The sequence below is a fragment of the Heteronotia binoei genome, chromosome 4, assembly GCF_032191835.1.
Source record: "Heteronotia binoei isolate CCM8104 ecotype False Entrance Well chromosome 4, APGP_CSIRO_Hbin_v1, whole genome shotgun sequence".
NCBI classification, from domain to species: Eukaryota; Metazoa; Chordata; class Lepidosauria; order Squamata; family Gekkonidae; genus Heteronotia; species Heteronotia binoei.
In genome coordinates, this window is record NC_083226.1 from 184387206 (window position 1) to 184403235 (window position 16030).

Sequence of the window (16030 nt, forward strand, 5' to 3'; positions counted from 1 at the left end):
CAGGCACTCCTCCTGCCCTCCCCTCTGCAGCAGCAGCCGGAGGGTGTCGGGCAGGGGGCCTCGGAGGGGAGTCCCAGGCTGGCAGAGGGAGGGAGGGGTTGCCAGCTCCCGGGCGGGGGAAAGTCCCTGGGCATTGGGGGAGGGGTGCATGGCGGGGAGGGCCAGCTGGGGGGGGGACCCGAGACGGGGACAGCCGCGCCTCTCCCTCCTTCCCTCCCTCCGGGGCCCGGGCTTCCCCCCCCAGAAAACTGCCCTCTGCGAGCGAGAGGTGGGTGGTCATCCCGGGGGGGGGGGGGGGAGAGCTGGAGGCCCCACTTTTTTATTTGTGAGTTTCCTGCATTGTGCAGGGGGTTGGACTAGATGGCCCTGGAGTTCCCTTCCAACTCTATGATTCTGTGATTCTAACAGGCTTCCTCGGGAGGTGGTGGGCTCTCCTTCCTTGGAGGTTTTTCAACAGAGGCTGGATGCCATCTGACAGCAATGAAGATGCCCTTTTCCGTTTTGGCGGGGAGGGGGCGGAGAAGGGTCTGCAGCCCTGGGAAAGAGGAGGGGGAAGCCACGGAGGTGGGTGGTCATCCCGGGGGAGAGCTGGAGACCCCCCCCCTGGAGGTTGGCAACCCCAGCAGGCACTCCTCCTGCCCTCCCCTCTGCAGCAGCAGCCGGAGGGTGTCGGGCAGGGGGCCTCGGAGGGAAGTCCCAGGCTGGCAGGTGGAGGGAGGAAGGGAGGGGTTGCCAGCTCCCGGGCAGGCGGGAAGGAAATCCCTGGGCATTGGGGGAGGGGGTGCAGGGCGGGAAGGGCCAGCTGGGGAGGGGAACCTGAGAGGAGGAAGCCACCCCTCTTCCACCCTCCCTCCCTCCCTCCGGGGTCAGAGCTTCCCCCCAAGAAAGCTGGCCTCTGCGGGCGAGAGGTGGGTGGTCATCCCGGGGGAAGAACTGGAGGCCCCACCTGGAGGTTGGCAACCCCGTTAGGTGGCACGTTTGCACTGGGGGGAGGGAACGAAAGGGAGTCGAGAAGAAAGCGCCTCCGTGGCCACAAAATTGGGTCAGGCTGGCTCTTTCCTGAGGCATGCGTCTGACATTTGGTTGCGGCTCCTCTTAACCTGCAAAAAGCTTCCCCCCAAGAAACGAAAAGGAGGCCTTTCCCTTGTCAGATGAGCAATGAAGGGGGGTTTGGGAGGCCCTGCCTGCATAGGAATCGCCCCCATCCCCTTCCTGTGACCCAGATGCGCTCCCACGGTGGGCTGCCAGCCGGTCTCCAAGGCCCACTCAGCAGAAGGGAGGGGAAACGTTTCAGAATTGGCTGAGAAGGTGCAGAGAGCTGAGAATGATCCACTAATGCCCCTCAATCACAGCCCCAGGTGACTCCCCTCGGAGAGGCGGGGCATGCTGATATAGCCACACCTCCTACACCGGGTGCACATCGCTGGGAGGACCCCCACACGAGCCGCAGCACCTCTGCAGTGAAGAAACCAGGCAGTGCCGCAGATGTGGGATGTTCAGTGATAGTGACATTTTGGACTGATGTCTTAAACTGGATCGAATTTATTACATCTCAACAGGTTCCATTTAATCCTGCTCTCAGCTTCCTAAATTTTTGGGACTCTCTCTCTATCCCCAAAGTGCGACAGGAGCGAATTGTTAGCTTGTTAGTAGCAGCCAAAGCTACTTTTTGGAAGGTGTCCGCAGTTCCCTCTGTTACCATCTGGCTCGCTAAGGTAGGGGAGCATTTCAGCATGGAAAAGATCTAGTCCAACCTACGACACTCTTAACCCCTCTAATTTCTCTGCTGCAGTTTTCTTTTGTTGATTATATTACCTCTCAGGAAATTCCTCCTTATACTTCTTCACAAATGTCTGTGGTTTACTTTTAATCTGTGATTATCCTACCTCTGTCCCTTATTCTTTTTTCTCGACACAGGAGTGGCTCCTACTGCTTCACAATTATTCCTGATCTTGTTTAGTTTTATTGTTGTTTGTTTGTTTCTCTTTTCTTCTATTCTCTTTTCTTTTATCCTTTTCTTTGTTTTTGCCTCATCCCTTCTGCAAATTGTCTATAGTTCACCACCTCCCCAAGTTCTATTACTGTTACATATTTACATCCGATATAAATGATTTTGATTTTATATCTTTAAAGGTCTCCTTTTGAGTTATGTTATGCTTTCTATACAGACTTAAACTCTATATTTGGTTAAAAATGTTCTTTAGTCTCATTTTGCAATGCTATTTGTCATGTTTTCTGCATGACAAATTCTTCTTATCCATCATTCCATTGTTCTATTTTTATCTCTTTTCTTTTATTCTAACCCTAACCTTGAAAAATATTAATAAAATTGTTTGAAAGAGAGAGAAAAAAAGAGAGAGAGCCAGTTTGGTGTAGTGGTGAAGTGCACGGACTCTTATCTGGGAGTACCGGGTTTGATTTCCCCGCTCCTCCACTTGCAGCTGCTGGAATGGCCTTGGGTCAGCCATAGCCCTCGCATTGTCCTTGAAAGGGCAGCTTCTGTGAGAGCCAGTTTGGTGCAGTGGTTAAGTGTGCAGACTCTTATCTGGGAGAATTGGGTTTGATTTCCCCACTTCTCCACTTGCACCTGCTGGAATGGCCTTGGGTCAGCCATAGCCCTCACATTGCCCTTGATAGGGCAGCTTCTGTGAGAGCCAGTTTGGTGCAGTGGTTAAGTGTGCGGACTCTTATCTGGGAGTACCGGGTTTGATTTTCCCGCTTCTCCACTTGCAGCCGTTCCAGTGTTTCACCTTGTGAGTTGGGTGGGGCTGAGAGCTCTCCCAGAAGCTGCCCTTTCAAGGACAACTCCTACGAGAGCTATGACTGACCTAAGGCCATTCCAATGGCAAACCACCCCGTAAAAAGTCTGCCGTGAAAATGTTGCGAAAGCAGCGTCACCCCAGAGTCAGAAACGACTGGTGCTTGCACAGGGGACCTTTCCTTTTCCTTTCTCCTGCAGTGGAGAATGCAGTGCGACGAAGATGGCGAGGGGTATGGAGACCAAGTCCTGTGAGAAAAGGTTGAAGGAGCTGGGGATGTTTAGCTTGAAAAGAAGGAGGCTGAGAGGTGATACAATCACCATCTTCAAGGACTTGAAGGGCTGTCCTATAAAGGAGGGTGTGGAATTGTTTTCTGTGGCCCCGGAAGGTAGGACCAGAACCAGTGGGTTGAAATTAAATCAAAAGTTTCCAGCTCAACATTAGGAAGAACTTCCTGACTGTTAGAGTGATTCCTCAGTGGAACAGTCTTCCTCGGGAGGTGGTGGGCTCTCCTTCCTTGGAGGTTTTTAAGTAGAGGCTAGATGGTCATCTGACAGCAATGAGGATCCTGTGAATTTAGGGGGAGGTGTTTGTGAGTTTCCTGCATGGTGCAGGGAGTTGGACTAGATGACCCTGGAGGTCCCTTCCAACTCTTCTATGATTCTAACAGGCTTCCTCCTTGGGAGGAGGAGGGCTCTCCTTCCTTGGAGTTTTTTCAACAGAGGCTAGATGGCCATCTAACAGCAATGAGGATCCTGTGAATTTAGTGGGAGGTGTTTGTGAGTTTCCTGCATTGTGCAGGGGGTTGGACTAGATGACCCTGGAGGTCCCTTCCAACTTTAATGCAGAAAGGAGGCCCAAATGGGATCTAATGGGATGACTCATTCATGCTGATTGGCTAGCCGGAATGCCAAGCACTTTGGCTTCCCCTGCAGTGGAGAATGCAGTGCTGTATCTGCATTCCCTTTGACTTTTCATGTGACTGTCTGTGACTTTGCTTTCCTCCAGAGAGACACCACTCTTCATACCCAAGGGACTAAAGGCATCTTTACCCAGTCAGAGGTGACCTGGGAGAAGGGGAAAGAGATGGAAGAGCAGAACCCAGAAGGACCTGGGACTGGCAAGGCAGCAACTGAAAGCCTCCATCCCACCCAAGCCGTGAGTGATGTTGAATTCTGGGAACGCCTGGTGCCAATTATCCATGATCATATCACTGCCATCTTAGATGTACATCGCCAACGCTTCCGGCAATTCTGCTACCCGGAGGCCGATGGGCCCCGAGAGGTCTGCAGCCAGCTCCATGGACTTTGCAGCCAGTGGCTGAGGCCGGAGAGGCGCACCAAGAAGCAGATTCTGGACCTGGTGATCCTGGAGCAGTTCCTGACTGTTCTGCCGCAGGCAATGCAGAGCTGGGTCAGGGAATGTGGGCCAGAGACCAGTTCCCAGGCGGTGGCCCTGGCCGAAGGTTTCCTCCTGAGTCAGGCAGAGGAGAAGAGGCAGGCAGAACAGGTGAGGGGACTCCATCCAGGTATGTCCAATTCCAGCAATCATATCCGGCCTTCTCCCAAAGGTTCCCTGCCAGACATCTGTCCGAGTGCTAATCATCCAAATGGGAGATTAAACAGGCTCTTTCACAGACTCTTCTACTAGAGAATTTGTGATCCCTCCAGATAACTGACCAGATCTGCTGATGGGACGGTGCAGAGTCTGGGAGTGGGGCAAGTTCTCTTCCTTGGTCTCTCTTCCATTCCATCTCTTACCCCTCTCCCTTTCTGCTGTTTCAGATGTGGGCACCATCCGTGAAGACAGAAGCTGCAATTCCTGAGGCAGAAGGAGCTTCTTTGGAGCAAGGGCAGAGGGCGCAGGCCACGGAGCAGGCCCAAGATGCCCTCTGCTGTGGTAAAGACCTGTCGTGGCTGGGTGCAACCGTGGCACACTGTGGATTTGATGGGGAGAAACTAGTTGGGGGTGAGGAAGAGAATTAAAATCCTTCTTCAAGCAACACAGAGTTAATTTGTGGCACTCCATGTCCACTCACTGTGATGCCCCTAAAAGGAGATCACGCAAATTCATGGTGATTCCTCCTATTCATTTAAATATTCATATCTCACCTTCCTTCCAGAAGAGAAACTCAAGGTGGCTTTACTTAGTTATTTTGTTCCATTTTTACCCCACCCTTCCCGTAGGTCAGGCCAGAGTGGGCTACATCATAAAAACAACCAACAATTGAAATCTGTTAAAATGTATATAAAATATCCAAAATTTCAGAAAACAATAGAGACTAGAATGGCAGATTCTGCCTCACAAACATGGCCTCTTGTCCAGGTCTAGCAGGGATGGACTGAGAAGGGGAAGGCCAATAAGGAGTGATGGGTGATGTTCACTGTCTCAGCTGAAAGCCTGGCGAAAGAGCTCTGTTTTACAGGCCCTGCGGAACTGAATTAAATCCTGCAGGGCCCGGATCTCCCAAGAGGAGCTCATTCCACCAGGCAGGGGCCAAGGCTGAAAAGGCCCTGTCCGTTATTGAGGCCAGACAGACTTCTCTGGGGCCGAGTATCACCAAGAGGTGTTGGGCCACTGATCCTAAAGACCTATGGGGCTCATACAGGGAGAGGCGGTCCCGAAGGTATGCTGGCCCCTTTAAAGAGAAAAGGCAGACAAACCTGGGGAGAGCCATTCCACTCAGTAAACCAAAGGAGCCCCCATTTTCTGGGGCAGCAGAGCTCTGAAAACCAGATTCCGGGGTCCAGTAATAATGGGGGAATGCGGCTTCTGAGCCCAAACTTAAAAGGGCATCTGGCAGCCTGCTGTGGGAAACAGGAAGCTAAACTATGGAAGGGGATGGTCTGCTCCCCCTAATAATAATAATAATAATAATATTTTATTTTTATATCCCGCCCTCCCCGCCGAGGCGGGCTCAGGGCGGCTAACAAACATGGGAATCCCATGAATCATAAAACAACATAAACAATTTTAAATATCAATTACAGTAAAATTATTTAAAAATTCAATACATATATAAAATGGGTGCTAAATGCTGTAGTCGTGATATCCACAAGATGACTAGATGTCCATTCATCAGATTAGTCGGGTTCCATCTCAAAGGCCAGCTGAAAGAGACATGTTTTGCAAGCCCTGCGGAATTGGTTCAAGTCCCGCAGGGCTCGCACCATCTCCGGAAGGTCGTTCCACCAACGAGGGGCTATCACCGAGAAGGCCTGCTCCCTAGTGGCCCTCAGCCTGGCTTCTCTTGGCCCAGGGATTGTCAGTAAGTTCTGTGAGCTGGATCTCAGTGCTCTCTGGGGCACATATGGGGAGAGACGGTCCTTTAGGTAGGCAGGTCCTCGGCCATATAGGGCTTTAAAGGTGATAACCAGCACCTTATAGCGAACACGGTAAACAACCGGCAGCCAATGTAGATCCCTCAGCCCAGGCCATGCAGTTTCCCACCGTGGTAGTCCCTCCAGCAGCCTGGCCGCCGCGTTCTGGACTACCTGAAGCCTCCGTGTTCGGTATAAGGGCAGCCCCATGTAGAGGGCATTGCAGTAGTCTAATCTCGAAGTGACCGTTGCGTGGATCACAGTTGCTAGGTCGGTGCGTTCCAAGAAGGGGGCCAACTGCCTCGCTCTCCTAAGATGAAAGAAGGCGGATCTAGCAGTGGCAGCTACTTGGGCCTCCATTGATAGAGAGGATTCCAGTAGCACCAGTGGCGCACCGTCAAAGGCCGGTAAGGTAATCTCCCCTCCCGGCCCGCCGCGGCCCACGCAAAGGACCTCAGTCTTCGCCGGATTCAGCTTCAGCCCGCTCAGCCTGAGCCAGTCAGCCACGGCTTGTAATGCCCGGTCCAAGTTTGTTGGGACATCACCAGTCCGGCCGTCCATCAGTAGATAGAGCTGGGTGTCATCTGCATATTGATGACAACCCAGCCCATACCTCCATGCAATCTGGGCAAGGGGGCGCATAAAGATGTTAAACAACATCGGGGAGAGAACTGCTCCCTGAGGCACTCCACAATGAAGTGGGTGCCTCTGAGACAGCTCCCCCCCGATTGCCACCCTTTGTCCCCGACCGTCAAGAAAGGAGGAGAGCCACTGTAAGGCTAGCCCCCGAATTCCTGCGTCGGCGAGGCGGCGGGTCAGCAGCTGATGGTCGACCATATCGAACGCAGCCGATAGGTCTAGCAACAGCAATACCGCCGAGCCGCCTCGATCCAGTTGTCGTCGGAGGTCATCCATGAGGGCGACCAGGACTGTTTCCGTCCCATGACCCGGGCGGAAGCCGGACTGGCATGGATCTAAGACGGAAGCGTCCTCCAGAAATTCCTGTAACTGCATCGCCACTGCCCTCTCGATAATCTTGCCCAAAAAGGGCAGATTTGAGACCGGCCGGTAGTGTGCCAATTCGGCCGGGTCTGATGACGGTTTTTTCAAGAGAGGGCGGACCAATGCCTCTTTCAGGGGTGTTGGAAAAACACCTTCTGAAAGGGATCGATTTATAATATCCCGTATAGGATATCTTAATTCCTCCTGGCAGGCCTTAATTAGCCAGGAGGGGCATGGGTCCAGGTCACAAGTCGTGGATCGTGCAGTGCCAAGAATTCTGTCGACTTCCTCCAAGCTGAGCGGGTCGAAGCAATCCAGAGTTAAATCCGAAGACACGCATTGGGCTTCGAGTCCACTTACTGCCTCTAAATTGGCGGGGCAGTCCGGGCGGAGCGATTGGACCTTATCTGCAAAGTATTTCGCAAAGGCCTCGCAGCCTATCTCCAATTCCTTAGCTTTTGAATTGCCTTGAGGCAATGTAGTCAGGTTCCGAATTATTCTAAATAATTGGGCTGGGCGCGAATTTGCAGATGCAATCTTAGCCGCAAGGTATGTTTTCTTTGCGGCCTTGATTGCCATCTCATAGGACTTCATAAACTTCCTATAGGATGTTCTAATCGCCTCGTCACGGGTACGCCGCCATTGCCTCTCTAGCCGTCTAAGGCCTTGTTTCAGCTGGCGTAATTCCGGGGTGTACCACGGGGCCAGCTTAGTCCGAGGTCGCAGAGGGCGCCGAGGTGCGATCTCCTCGATGGCCCCAGAGAGCCGGCTATTCCAGGTCTCAATCAAGCCATCGAGGGAGTCGCCAGGGGGCCAGGGATCCCGCAGAGCCATCTGGAACCGTTCCGGCCCTGCGGCCGACGCAGGGATTCAGGGGTTAGCCTTACAGTGGCTTTCCTCTTTCCTTGAAGGTCGGGGACAAAGGGTGGCGATTGGGGGAGAGCTGTCTCGGAGGCACCCGCTTAATTGTGGGGTGCCTCAGGGGGCGGTTCTCTCTCCAATCCTATTTAACATCTTTATGCGCCCCCTTGCCCAGATCGCCCGGGGACATGGGTTGGGTTGTCATCAGTACGCTGATGACACCCAGCTCTACCTATTGATGGGAGGCCGGGCCGCTGATGCCCCTATAGATCTGGACCGGGCATTGCAAGCCGTTGCTGATTGGATCAAGCTGAGCGGGTTGAAACTGAATCCAGCGAAGACAGAGGTCCTTTGCTTAGGCCGCACCGCCCCAGAAGGAGGGATTCCCCTTCCAGCTTTTGACGGGACGCCACTGGTACCAGTGCGTGAAGTCAGGAGCTTGGGAGTGCTACTGGAGTCCTCCTTGACAATGGAGGCCCAGATAGCGGCCACTGCCAAATCCGCCTTTTTTCATCTTAGACGGGCAAGGCAGTTGGCCCCCTTCTTGGAGCGAGGTGACCTGGCAACAGTGATCCATGCAACGGTCACCTCGAGATTAGACTACTGTAATGCCCTCTACATGGGGCTGCCCTTGTACCGAACACGGAAACTACAGCTAGTGCAGAACGCAGCAGCCAGGCTACTAGTGGGACTACCTCGGTGGGAACACGTGTGGCCTAGGCTGCGGGAGCTGCACTGGCTGCCAATTGTATACCGGGTTCGTTACAAGGTGCTGGTTATTACCTATAAAGCCCTATATGGCCAAGGGCCTGCCTACCTCAGGGACCGCCTCTCTCCATATGTTCCCCAGAGGGCACTGCGTTCCAGTTCGCAAAATCTTTTGGAAATCCCTGGGCCTAAGGAGGCTAAACTTAAAACAACTAGGGAGCTGGCCTTCTCTATAAAAGCGCCCCAATGGTGGAATCAGCTGCCGGAAGAGGTGCGGGCCCTGCGGGACCTCAATCAGTTCCGCAGGGCCTGCAAAACTGCCCTCTTCCAAGAAGCCTTCAAGACGTGACCAGACCGAATACAACGCTGCCTGGTTAAATAGAGACTGTAGCACCATCGTATTGTTTTAGCTTTTTAACATTAATTTATATTTGTATTTGTAATTATATTATGAATTGATTTTACCTGTATTGTTATTTCATGATATCACATCATGTCTTTGTAAGCTGCCCTGAGCCTGCCCCGGCGGGGAGGGCGGGATATAAATAAAAACTTATTATTATTATTATTATTATTATTATTATTATTATTTGGCTCCGCGGGCGAGCCATAATCGGCTCTTCGCCTAAACAGGTTTGGGGGGGCATATTTACACGGGCCTTGAGGGCGAAGTGATCCGACCATGGCACTACCTCTGCGGTTATATCGCTCACTACAATCCCGGCCGCGAAGATCAGGTCTAACATGTGTCCTGCCTGGTGAGTGGGGGTTACAACAAATTGAGAGAGTCCCAGTGTCGCCTGACTGGAGGACGGGTCATCAGCATGGACGTTGAAGTCACCCAGGATTATCAGCCTTGGGTGCTCCAGCGCCCAGCCTGTCGCCGCCTCGAGCAGGGACGGTAAGGCGTTGGCCGGTGCGTTAGGCGTACGGTACACCCTAGCAGTTGTTTTTTTTTGGGGGGGGGGCTTGGGGCAGGTGTGATGTCGTGTTTATGTTGCATCTGGTTGAAAGCCTGGTTGTAACATGAGCTGCCAAAAGACACTCTGAAAACTCATTCCTGTTACTCTCAAGTTTCCAGTTGCACTCAAGTCACATCTGGGCTGAATTTGCTTGATTTGATTTATATCCCGCCCTCCCCACAGAAGCAGGCTCAGGGCCGCTCTCAGCAACAAATGAAAACAATCCATTTAAAAACAGCATGACATTAATAGGACCATTTAAAAATCAATCATTAAAACAATCTGGTGCTGATATAAGTTTGTTTCCTTTCCGATGCCTTCAGTATTCTTACATTTGCTCCCGCAATACGATAACTCTAGATTATTTAAAGGCTAGCTGGAAGAGTGTGTTTTACAGGCCTTGCGAAACTGGGCGAAGTCCCACAAGGCCCTCGCGTCCTCCGATAGCTGGTTCAACAAGAAGGGGGCTGCTACCGAGAAGGCCCTCTCTCTGGTAGATTGTGAATGTGATGGTAACATGTCATGCTATGTCATTTCAACATCCCCCACCCCCTTCACTCCTCCCAGGCCAGCCCCACATCTCATAAAGGTTTGAAATATTTTGGCAGCATTTTGAATCCCCAAAGCTCATAGATCATAGATTAATAGAGTTAGAAGGGACCTCTAGGGTCATCTAGTCGGAACCCCTGCACAATGCAGGAAACTCACAAACACCTCCCCCTAAATTCACAGGATCTTCATTGCTGTCAGATGGCCATCTAGCCCCTGTTTAAAAACCTCCAAGGAAGGAGAGCCCACCACCTCTCGAGGAGGAAGCCTGTTCCACTGAGGAACTGCTCTAATGCTCAGGAATCATAGAATAATAGAGTTAGAGGGGACCTCTAGGGTCATCTAGTTGAACCCCCTGCACAATGCAGGAAACTCACAAACACCTCCCCCTACATTCACGGGATCTTCAGCGCTGTCAGATGTCCATCTAGTCTCTGTTTAAAAACCTCCAAGAAAGGAGAGTCCACCACCTCCCAAGGAGGCATGTTCCACTAAGGAATCATAGAGTTGGAAGGGATCTCCAGGGGCATCTAGTCCACCCCCCTGCACAATGCAGGAAACTCCAAACACCTCCCCCTACATTCACGGGATCTTCATCGCTGTCAGATGGCCATCTAGCCTCTGTTTAAAAACCTCCAAGGAAGGAGAGCCCACCACCTCCCCAGGAGGAAGCCTGTTCCACTGAGGAATCGCTCTAACTCGCTCTAGGTCCCTGGTGCTTCTCTTCTGCCTCTCCCATGATGTAGTAAAAAGTTTTAAAGAATTTGCTCAGGGAAGGTTTAAGACTCCTGGGGGGGGTGTGCAGGAGGGAAGAAACAAGCAAACTCTCTTCCTTCTTCCTTCATCTCAGTAAGAAGCAGTGAAGTGATGCTGTTGAGGGTTCCTCTTTTCAGAGATGTGAAAACGACTGCTGCAGCTCCAGTCCAGGTAGGGGAGATGAGCAGGGAGGGGGGACAGCCTGGGGCCCTCTTCCTTTCTGGGGGTGGGGGGGGGCTTTTGCTCCTGCAGTCGCTACAAGGTGTGTGAGTGAGAGTTCCTCTGAACCCCGTTCCTTCTGTCTGTCCCTGTACCTTCCCAGACGACTCCCTTCCCTGGTGCCACCTCTGCCTGGCGTGATGTCTGAGGAGGGAATCTGCTTTTTCTTCCAGGGTCCCTTTTCCTTTGAGGAGGTGTCCGTCTCTTTCACGGAGGCTGAGTGGGCCCTGCTGGATCCAGGACAAAGAGCTCTGTACAGGGAAGTCATGCTGGAGAACTCTAGGAGCGTGGCCTTTCTGGGTAAGGATCTTTCATAGGGGCCAAAGGTGCAAGTTTGAGAGCCAGTTTGGTATAGTGGTGAAGTGTGCGGACAGTTATCTGGGAGAACCGGGTTTGATTCCCCACTCCTCCACTTGCACCTGGTGAAATGGCCTTGGGTCAGCTATAGCCCTCACAATGTTACTGTGGCTCACTGGCAGAGCCTCTGCTTGGCACGCAGGAGGTCCCAGGTTCAACCCCCAGCAGCATCTCCAGTTAAAAGGATCAGGTTGGAGGTGATGTGAAAAACCTCTGCCTGAGACTGTGGAGAGCTGCTGCCAGACTGAGCGGACAAGACTGACTTCAATGAACCAATGGTCTAATTCAGTAGCAAGCAGCTTCGTGTGTTTGAGTGTGTGTGTACTTGCCCAGGGGCAACTGAGGCCAGTGTTGTGGCCAGCCCTCAACCGGAGAAGGTGCCCTGGCTTGAGTCAAAGGGGATGAGAACCCTCAGAAATCCTTATTTCTCTGTGGCTGACCTATACAACACAGCTGCCTGTGATCTGGAAACGGTCATGTGCAGAACCGAAGCCTGGGTCTCCCTGAGTCCTCACTCTTTGTACCCAAGCAGCACCCAGTTGAGTGGGCACAGGAGGAGAGTGTGCACAAGTAATGCAGACCCTCTTTTAAGATATATAAAAGTTAATTAAAGATTTTTAAACATCGCTAAACAGCACAGTTTCTGCAGCTCGGCAACAAAAAAAAGAAGAAAAGTTAGTTGCGGTGGTTTGCAGATTTCAAGTATCAGGTGCCAGAAGTCGAGCAAGACAGGGTTCTTTGGTCCAAGGTCAGGGCTCCAGAAGCCAAGCAAGGCAGAGTTGGTTGCTTAGCATCTTTCGTACACATTGTATCCATGCTTGACAGCCTCTCTTGGCTGGCTTTATAGCCCATGGCTAAGGATCATGCTTGCAGCGAGGTGCCTGGGAGCAATCCTGCAACTACCTATCTTTGTTATCAGCAAGCAGCTGGCGTCAGGCCAGGAGACTGTGCACTTTGCCGTCTTGTCTGTAGCTCTGTTCTCAGCCTCCGTCTGCAGCGCTCTAATTTTGTGGGTGATACTGGAGGGCTGGGGACAGCCAACTGATGGTCACCTGCTGAGGGTTTCGGTGGCTCTGCCCTAGCTGTTGGCTGTGAATCCTGACAAGCCTGCAGTTCATATTCCTTCTGCTAAAGGGGGCTCCTGTTGTACTGAGGAGTCCTCACTATTGCCACATTCTGTAGTCTGGCCCTGAAGAAGATAATGCTGCAGAGAGACACAAATCGCAAACACCTTAAAGTTGGACCAGGCGACTTAATAATCACATTAACCCTTGGGAGGGGGTGCTTTGCCTCAGAGATCCGTATCTCTTATAGCCAGTTTGGTGTAGTGGTTCAGTGAGTGGACTTTTATCTGGGAGAACCAGGTTTGATTCCCCACTCTTCCAGGTTAAACTGTTGGAGTGACCTTGGGTCAGTCCTAACTCTGTCAGAGATGTTCTCTCAAGAGCAGTTTCTGTCAGAGCTCTCTCAGCCCCACCACCTCACAGGGCATCTGTTGTGGGGAGAGGAAGGAAAAGGAGATTGTAAGCTGCTCTGAGACTCCTTTGGGTAGTGAATGGCAGGGTTTAAATCCAACCTCCTCCTCCTCTTCTTCATCACTTTGATCTTGACCACGACTTCATCCTTCCAGAAGAATTTTTACTCTTGACTTTCTTTCCTTTCCCATATAAGAATGATCAGTCTCTTTCTCTCTCTCTCTTTCTGCAAAAGAAATGAGTATAAGAAAGAGAGTGGTGGAAACAGACCATGCCTATGCATCCAGAGAAAGGCTGGAGAGTTCAACAAGAGGATCCGAAGAGCATATTTCCTTCCCAAATGAGCTGGCTGAGAGTGAGTACCCTTTATGGTTATGTCAAGGGAAGAGGCAAGGAGTAGCCACAGGGGATTTCTGGTTTCCTTCTGAGCAACAAGCATAAAGCTCTCTGAGTAAGGAGGGAGAGAGGGAGGGTGGCCTTCTGGGGACTGAAATCTGGAGGTGCGGAAACTCATTCTGGGCAAGAGCTCTGCTGTGGCTCTTGAGGGAGTGTGAGGTATCCTTCAATACTAGATATTCTGGGGAAAGTTGGTTAAGATCAGGCAAGCTGGATGAGGCCCAGGGGCCGTCAATACTTTCCTTATGTAGTCACATAGATGGCTTTGGACCTTACAAACTTCCCTGGTACTAAAAGGGCCTCTCTATTTATTCCAGCAGAGGATGATCAGAGAAATGAGGAGGACGAGTTTTATGTTTAGTCACTGTCTTTAATCCTTCCATCATATTATAATCGCCCTCTATCTTTTGATTTGGTGTACGATAACAAACTTCCATAGTCAAATTTCCTTTTGGGCCCTCTATTTCAACCCAAAGCGTTTCTAGAAAGGAATCTAATTATTTGACCTCAGTCTTATTGGACTGTATACCCTCTCCGACATACAAAGCCACCCCACCTCCAACCCTTCCCTCCCTATACTTCCGATATAACTTATATCCAGGAATCACCGTGTCCCACTGATTCTCCTCATTCCACCTAGTTTCTGAAATTCCCACAATGTCGGGGGGGCGGAGCGTCACGAAGCAATGGCGGACGCTTAATTGCAGTGCTCTCCCTCTCTACTTTACTTTTGTGACGACAACTTGGAAAACATCGGGCTAAAATAGCTTATCTTAATGGAAAAGGCTTCGAAAGTCAAACGGAGTGCAAGAAAGCTTAAGACTTTTTCGGTGCAGGAAACTCAGCAGCAGCAGGGAGGGCAAGAAAGACCTCTGATAAGAAAATGACGGCCACAAAGAATAGCAATACCCTGGGGCAAACGAATGATGACTCTGCCTCAATAACAAAAGGAGAACTCCTTCTCTTAAGGCAAGATTTGAATAATGACTTTAAAAGCGCTATTGCTAGCTGTTTAGAACCCATTAACAAAAAGTTAACTGAGTTGACAACGGAGTTAGATGTGACCGCGAAAATGGCAGAGCAGGCAGCAGAAGCCTCTCTGGGTTTAAAAACGGAGATACAAACTATAAAAACAAAAGAACAACATTTAGAGGAGAGAATTATTATGTTGGAACAGAGATGGAGGAATCTGAACTTGAAGTTTAGGGGGATTGAGGAGGGCGTGGAGTTAAGATCTGATTTATCAGTATACATGGCAAAATGGCTAGCACGTGCTCTTTCGCTGGAGGAAGGCTCATCCCCGGTTATAGCACGAGCCTATAGACTGGGCCCCCTATCATTGGCAAAGAAACACAGACCTCGGGATATCTTAGTTCAGTTCATCTATCCAAGAGCAAGGGACAGGATTCTACAGGAGGTTAGATCCAAAGGAACACTAATGCATAATGACCGGAGAGTTCTGGTTTTACTGGATCTTTCACAAGAGGCTCTGGAGAAACGCAGACGGTTAAAAATTTTCGCGGCTAAACTGTTTAAAACCAACATCAAGTTTAAATGGAACAATGCTTCAGATATTCTCATGCACAGAAACGGCTCAACACTTAAGATTGACTCAATAACCACCGGGAAAGAAGTGCTCTCTCAACTCAATATCAAACTCCCAGAGGAGGAAGAAAAAGAGCTCCAAGCCATATATAATTCTACTTGAAAGGATTTTAATCTTGCCATCACTTATTTTACTGTACCTAAGAGAACAGCCCACCAGTTGGAGCTAAAGTGCTTTATTAGATGACTGCTTATAACTAATATCTTGTTGCTCTTCTCAGCAAGGTTTTTTTGTCCATCCATCTGGAAACTGAAGTTTATGCTTTTAGTATTTGTTGTAAGAGGAGTGTGTTATTTGGAGTGGATTTAATTCAGAATGTGGGGGGAGAAAGTTGAGTGATGAATGGGGGAGATGTAGTGTGATTGAAAATATAAGAAAATATATGTGTGAATTGGGTTTAAGATGATTGTCTTTAAGTTCATAGGATTAATTATTGCTATGTTGGTTTTATGTATGTATGTATGTATGTGTGGGTGTAGGTATGGGTGTGTGTATGTGTATATTTATTTATTTATACAAATAGATTTTATGATCAGCTTAATTCAAAGTTGAAATCAATGTTTAGGTAGAAGTTAGATATTTTTTGAAGGTTTTGAGTGTTGACGTATGGATGAATTTATAAGAGTATGATTAGGAGGGTATGATGAAAAATGACTGTTTATAGGTTTTATAAGGGTAATAGATTGATTAGACAAATATACATTTTGATGCTTTTTGGGTTGGAAAATATGATAAGATCAATTCATAAGTGAAATTAATATAATAGGAACAAAGTTGTGATATGTGTTAGATTATACTATAAGTGTTGCTTCACTGTGTTTAATTAATATGACCTCATATTACTAGTGCTTGACTTTTAGGGTAACAGGTGGCTGTTTCATGCGATCGATAACAGTTTATTTTTAAAAAAACAGCCCGATATTAATTTTGATGTGGAAGGGAGGGAGAAAATATAAGGTTTAAAGTTAAATAGTTCTACTTTGGTGCCTCCTGAACTATATTCTGTTTCCACATAGGGACTCTCTTTGTATTCAGTCTCTATATTCCCTTCCTAAGTGAA

The 16030-nt window shown here is 49.9% G+C and overlaps 1 protein-coding gene across 1 annotated transcript in view; it reads left to right on the top strand.

The window, feature by feature from the left end:
* Window positions 1-1562: 1562 nt before the first annotated feature.
* LOC132570200 (zinc finger protein 420-like) overlaps window positions 1563-16030 on the top strand; it is a 47992-nt gene continuing 33524 nt past the window's right edge. Inside the window, exons 1-6 of the mRNA XM_060236633.1 lie at window positions 1563-1715; window positions 3768-4268; window positions 4544-4727; window positions 11012-11088; window positions 11310-11436; window positions 13204-13323. Coding sequence (XP_060092616.1) covers window positions 3846-4268; window positions 4544-4727; window positions 11012-11088; window positions 11310-11436; window positions 13204-13323 — 931 coding nt within the window. The 5' untranslated portion in view covers window positions 1563-1715; window positions 3768-3845. The remainder of the gene's footprint in view (window positions 1716-3767; window positions 4269-4543; window positions 4728-11011; window positions 11089-11309; window positions 11437-13203; window positions 13324-16030) is intronic.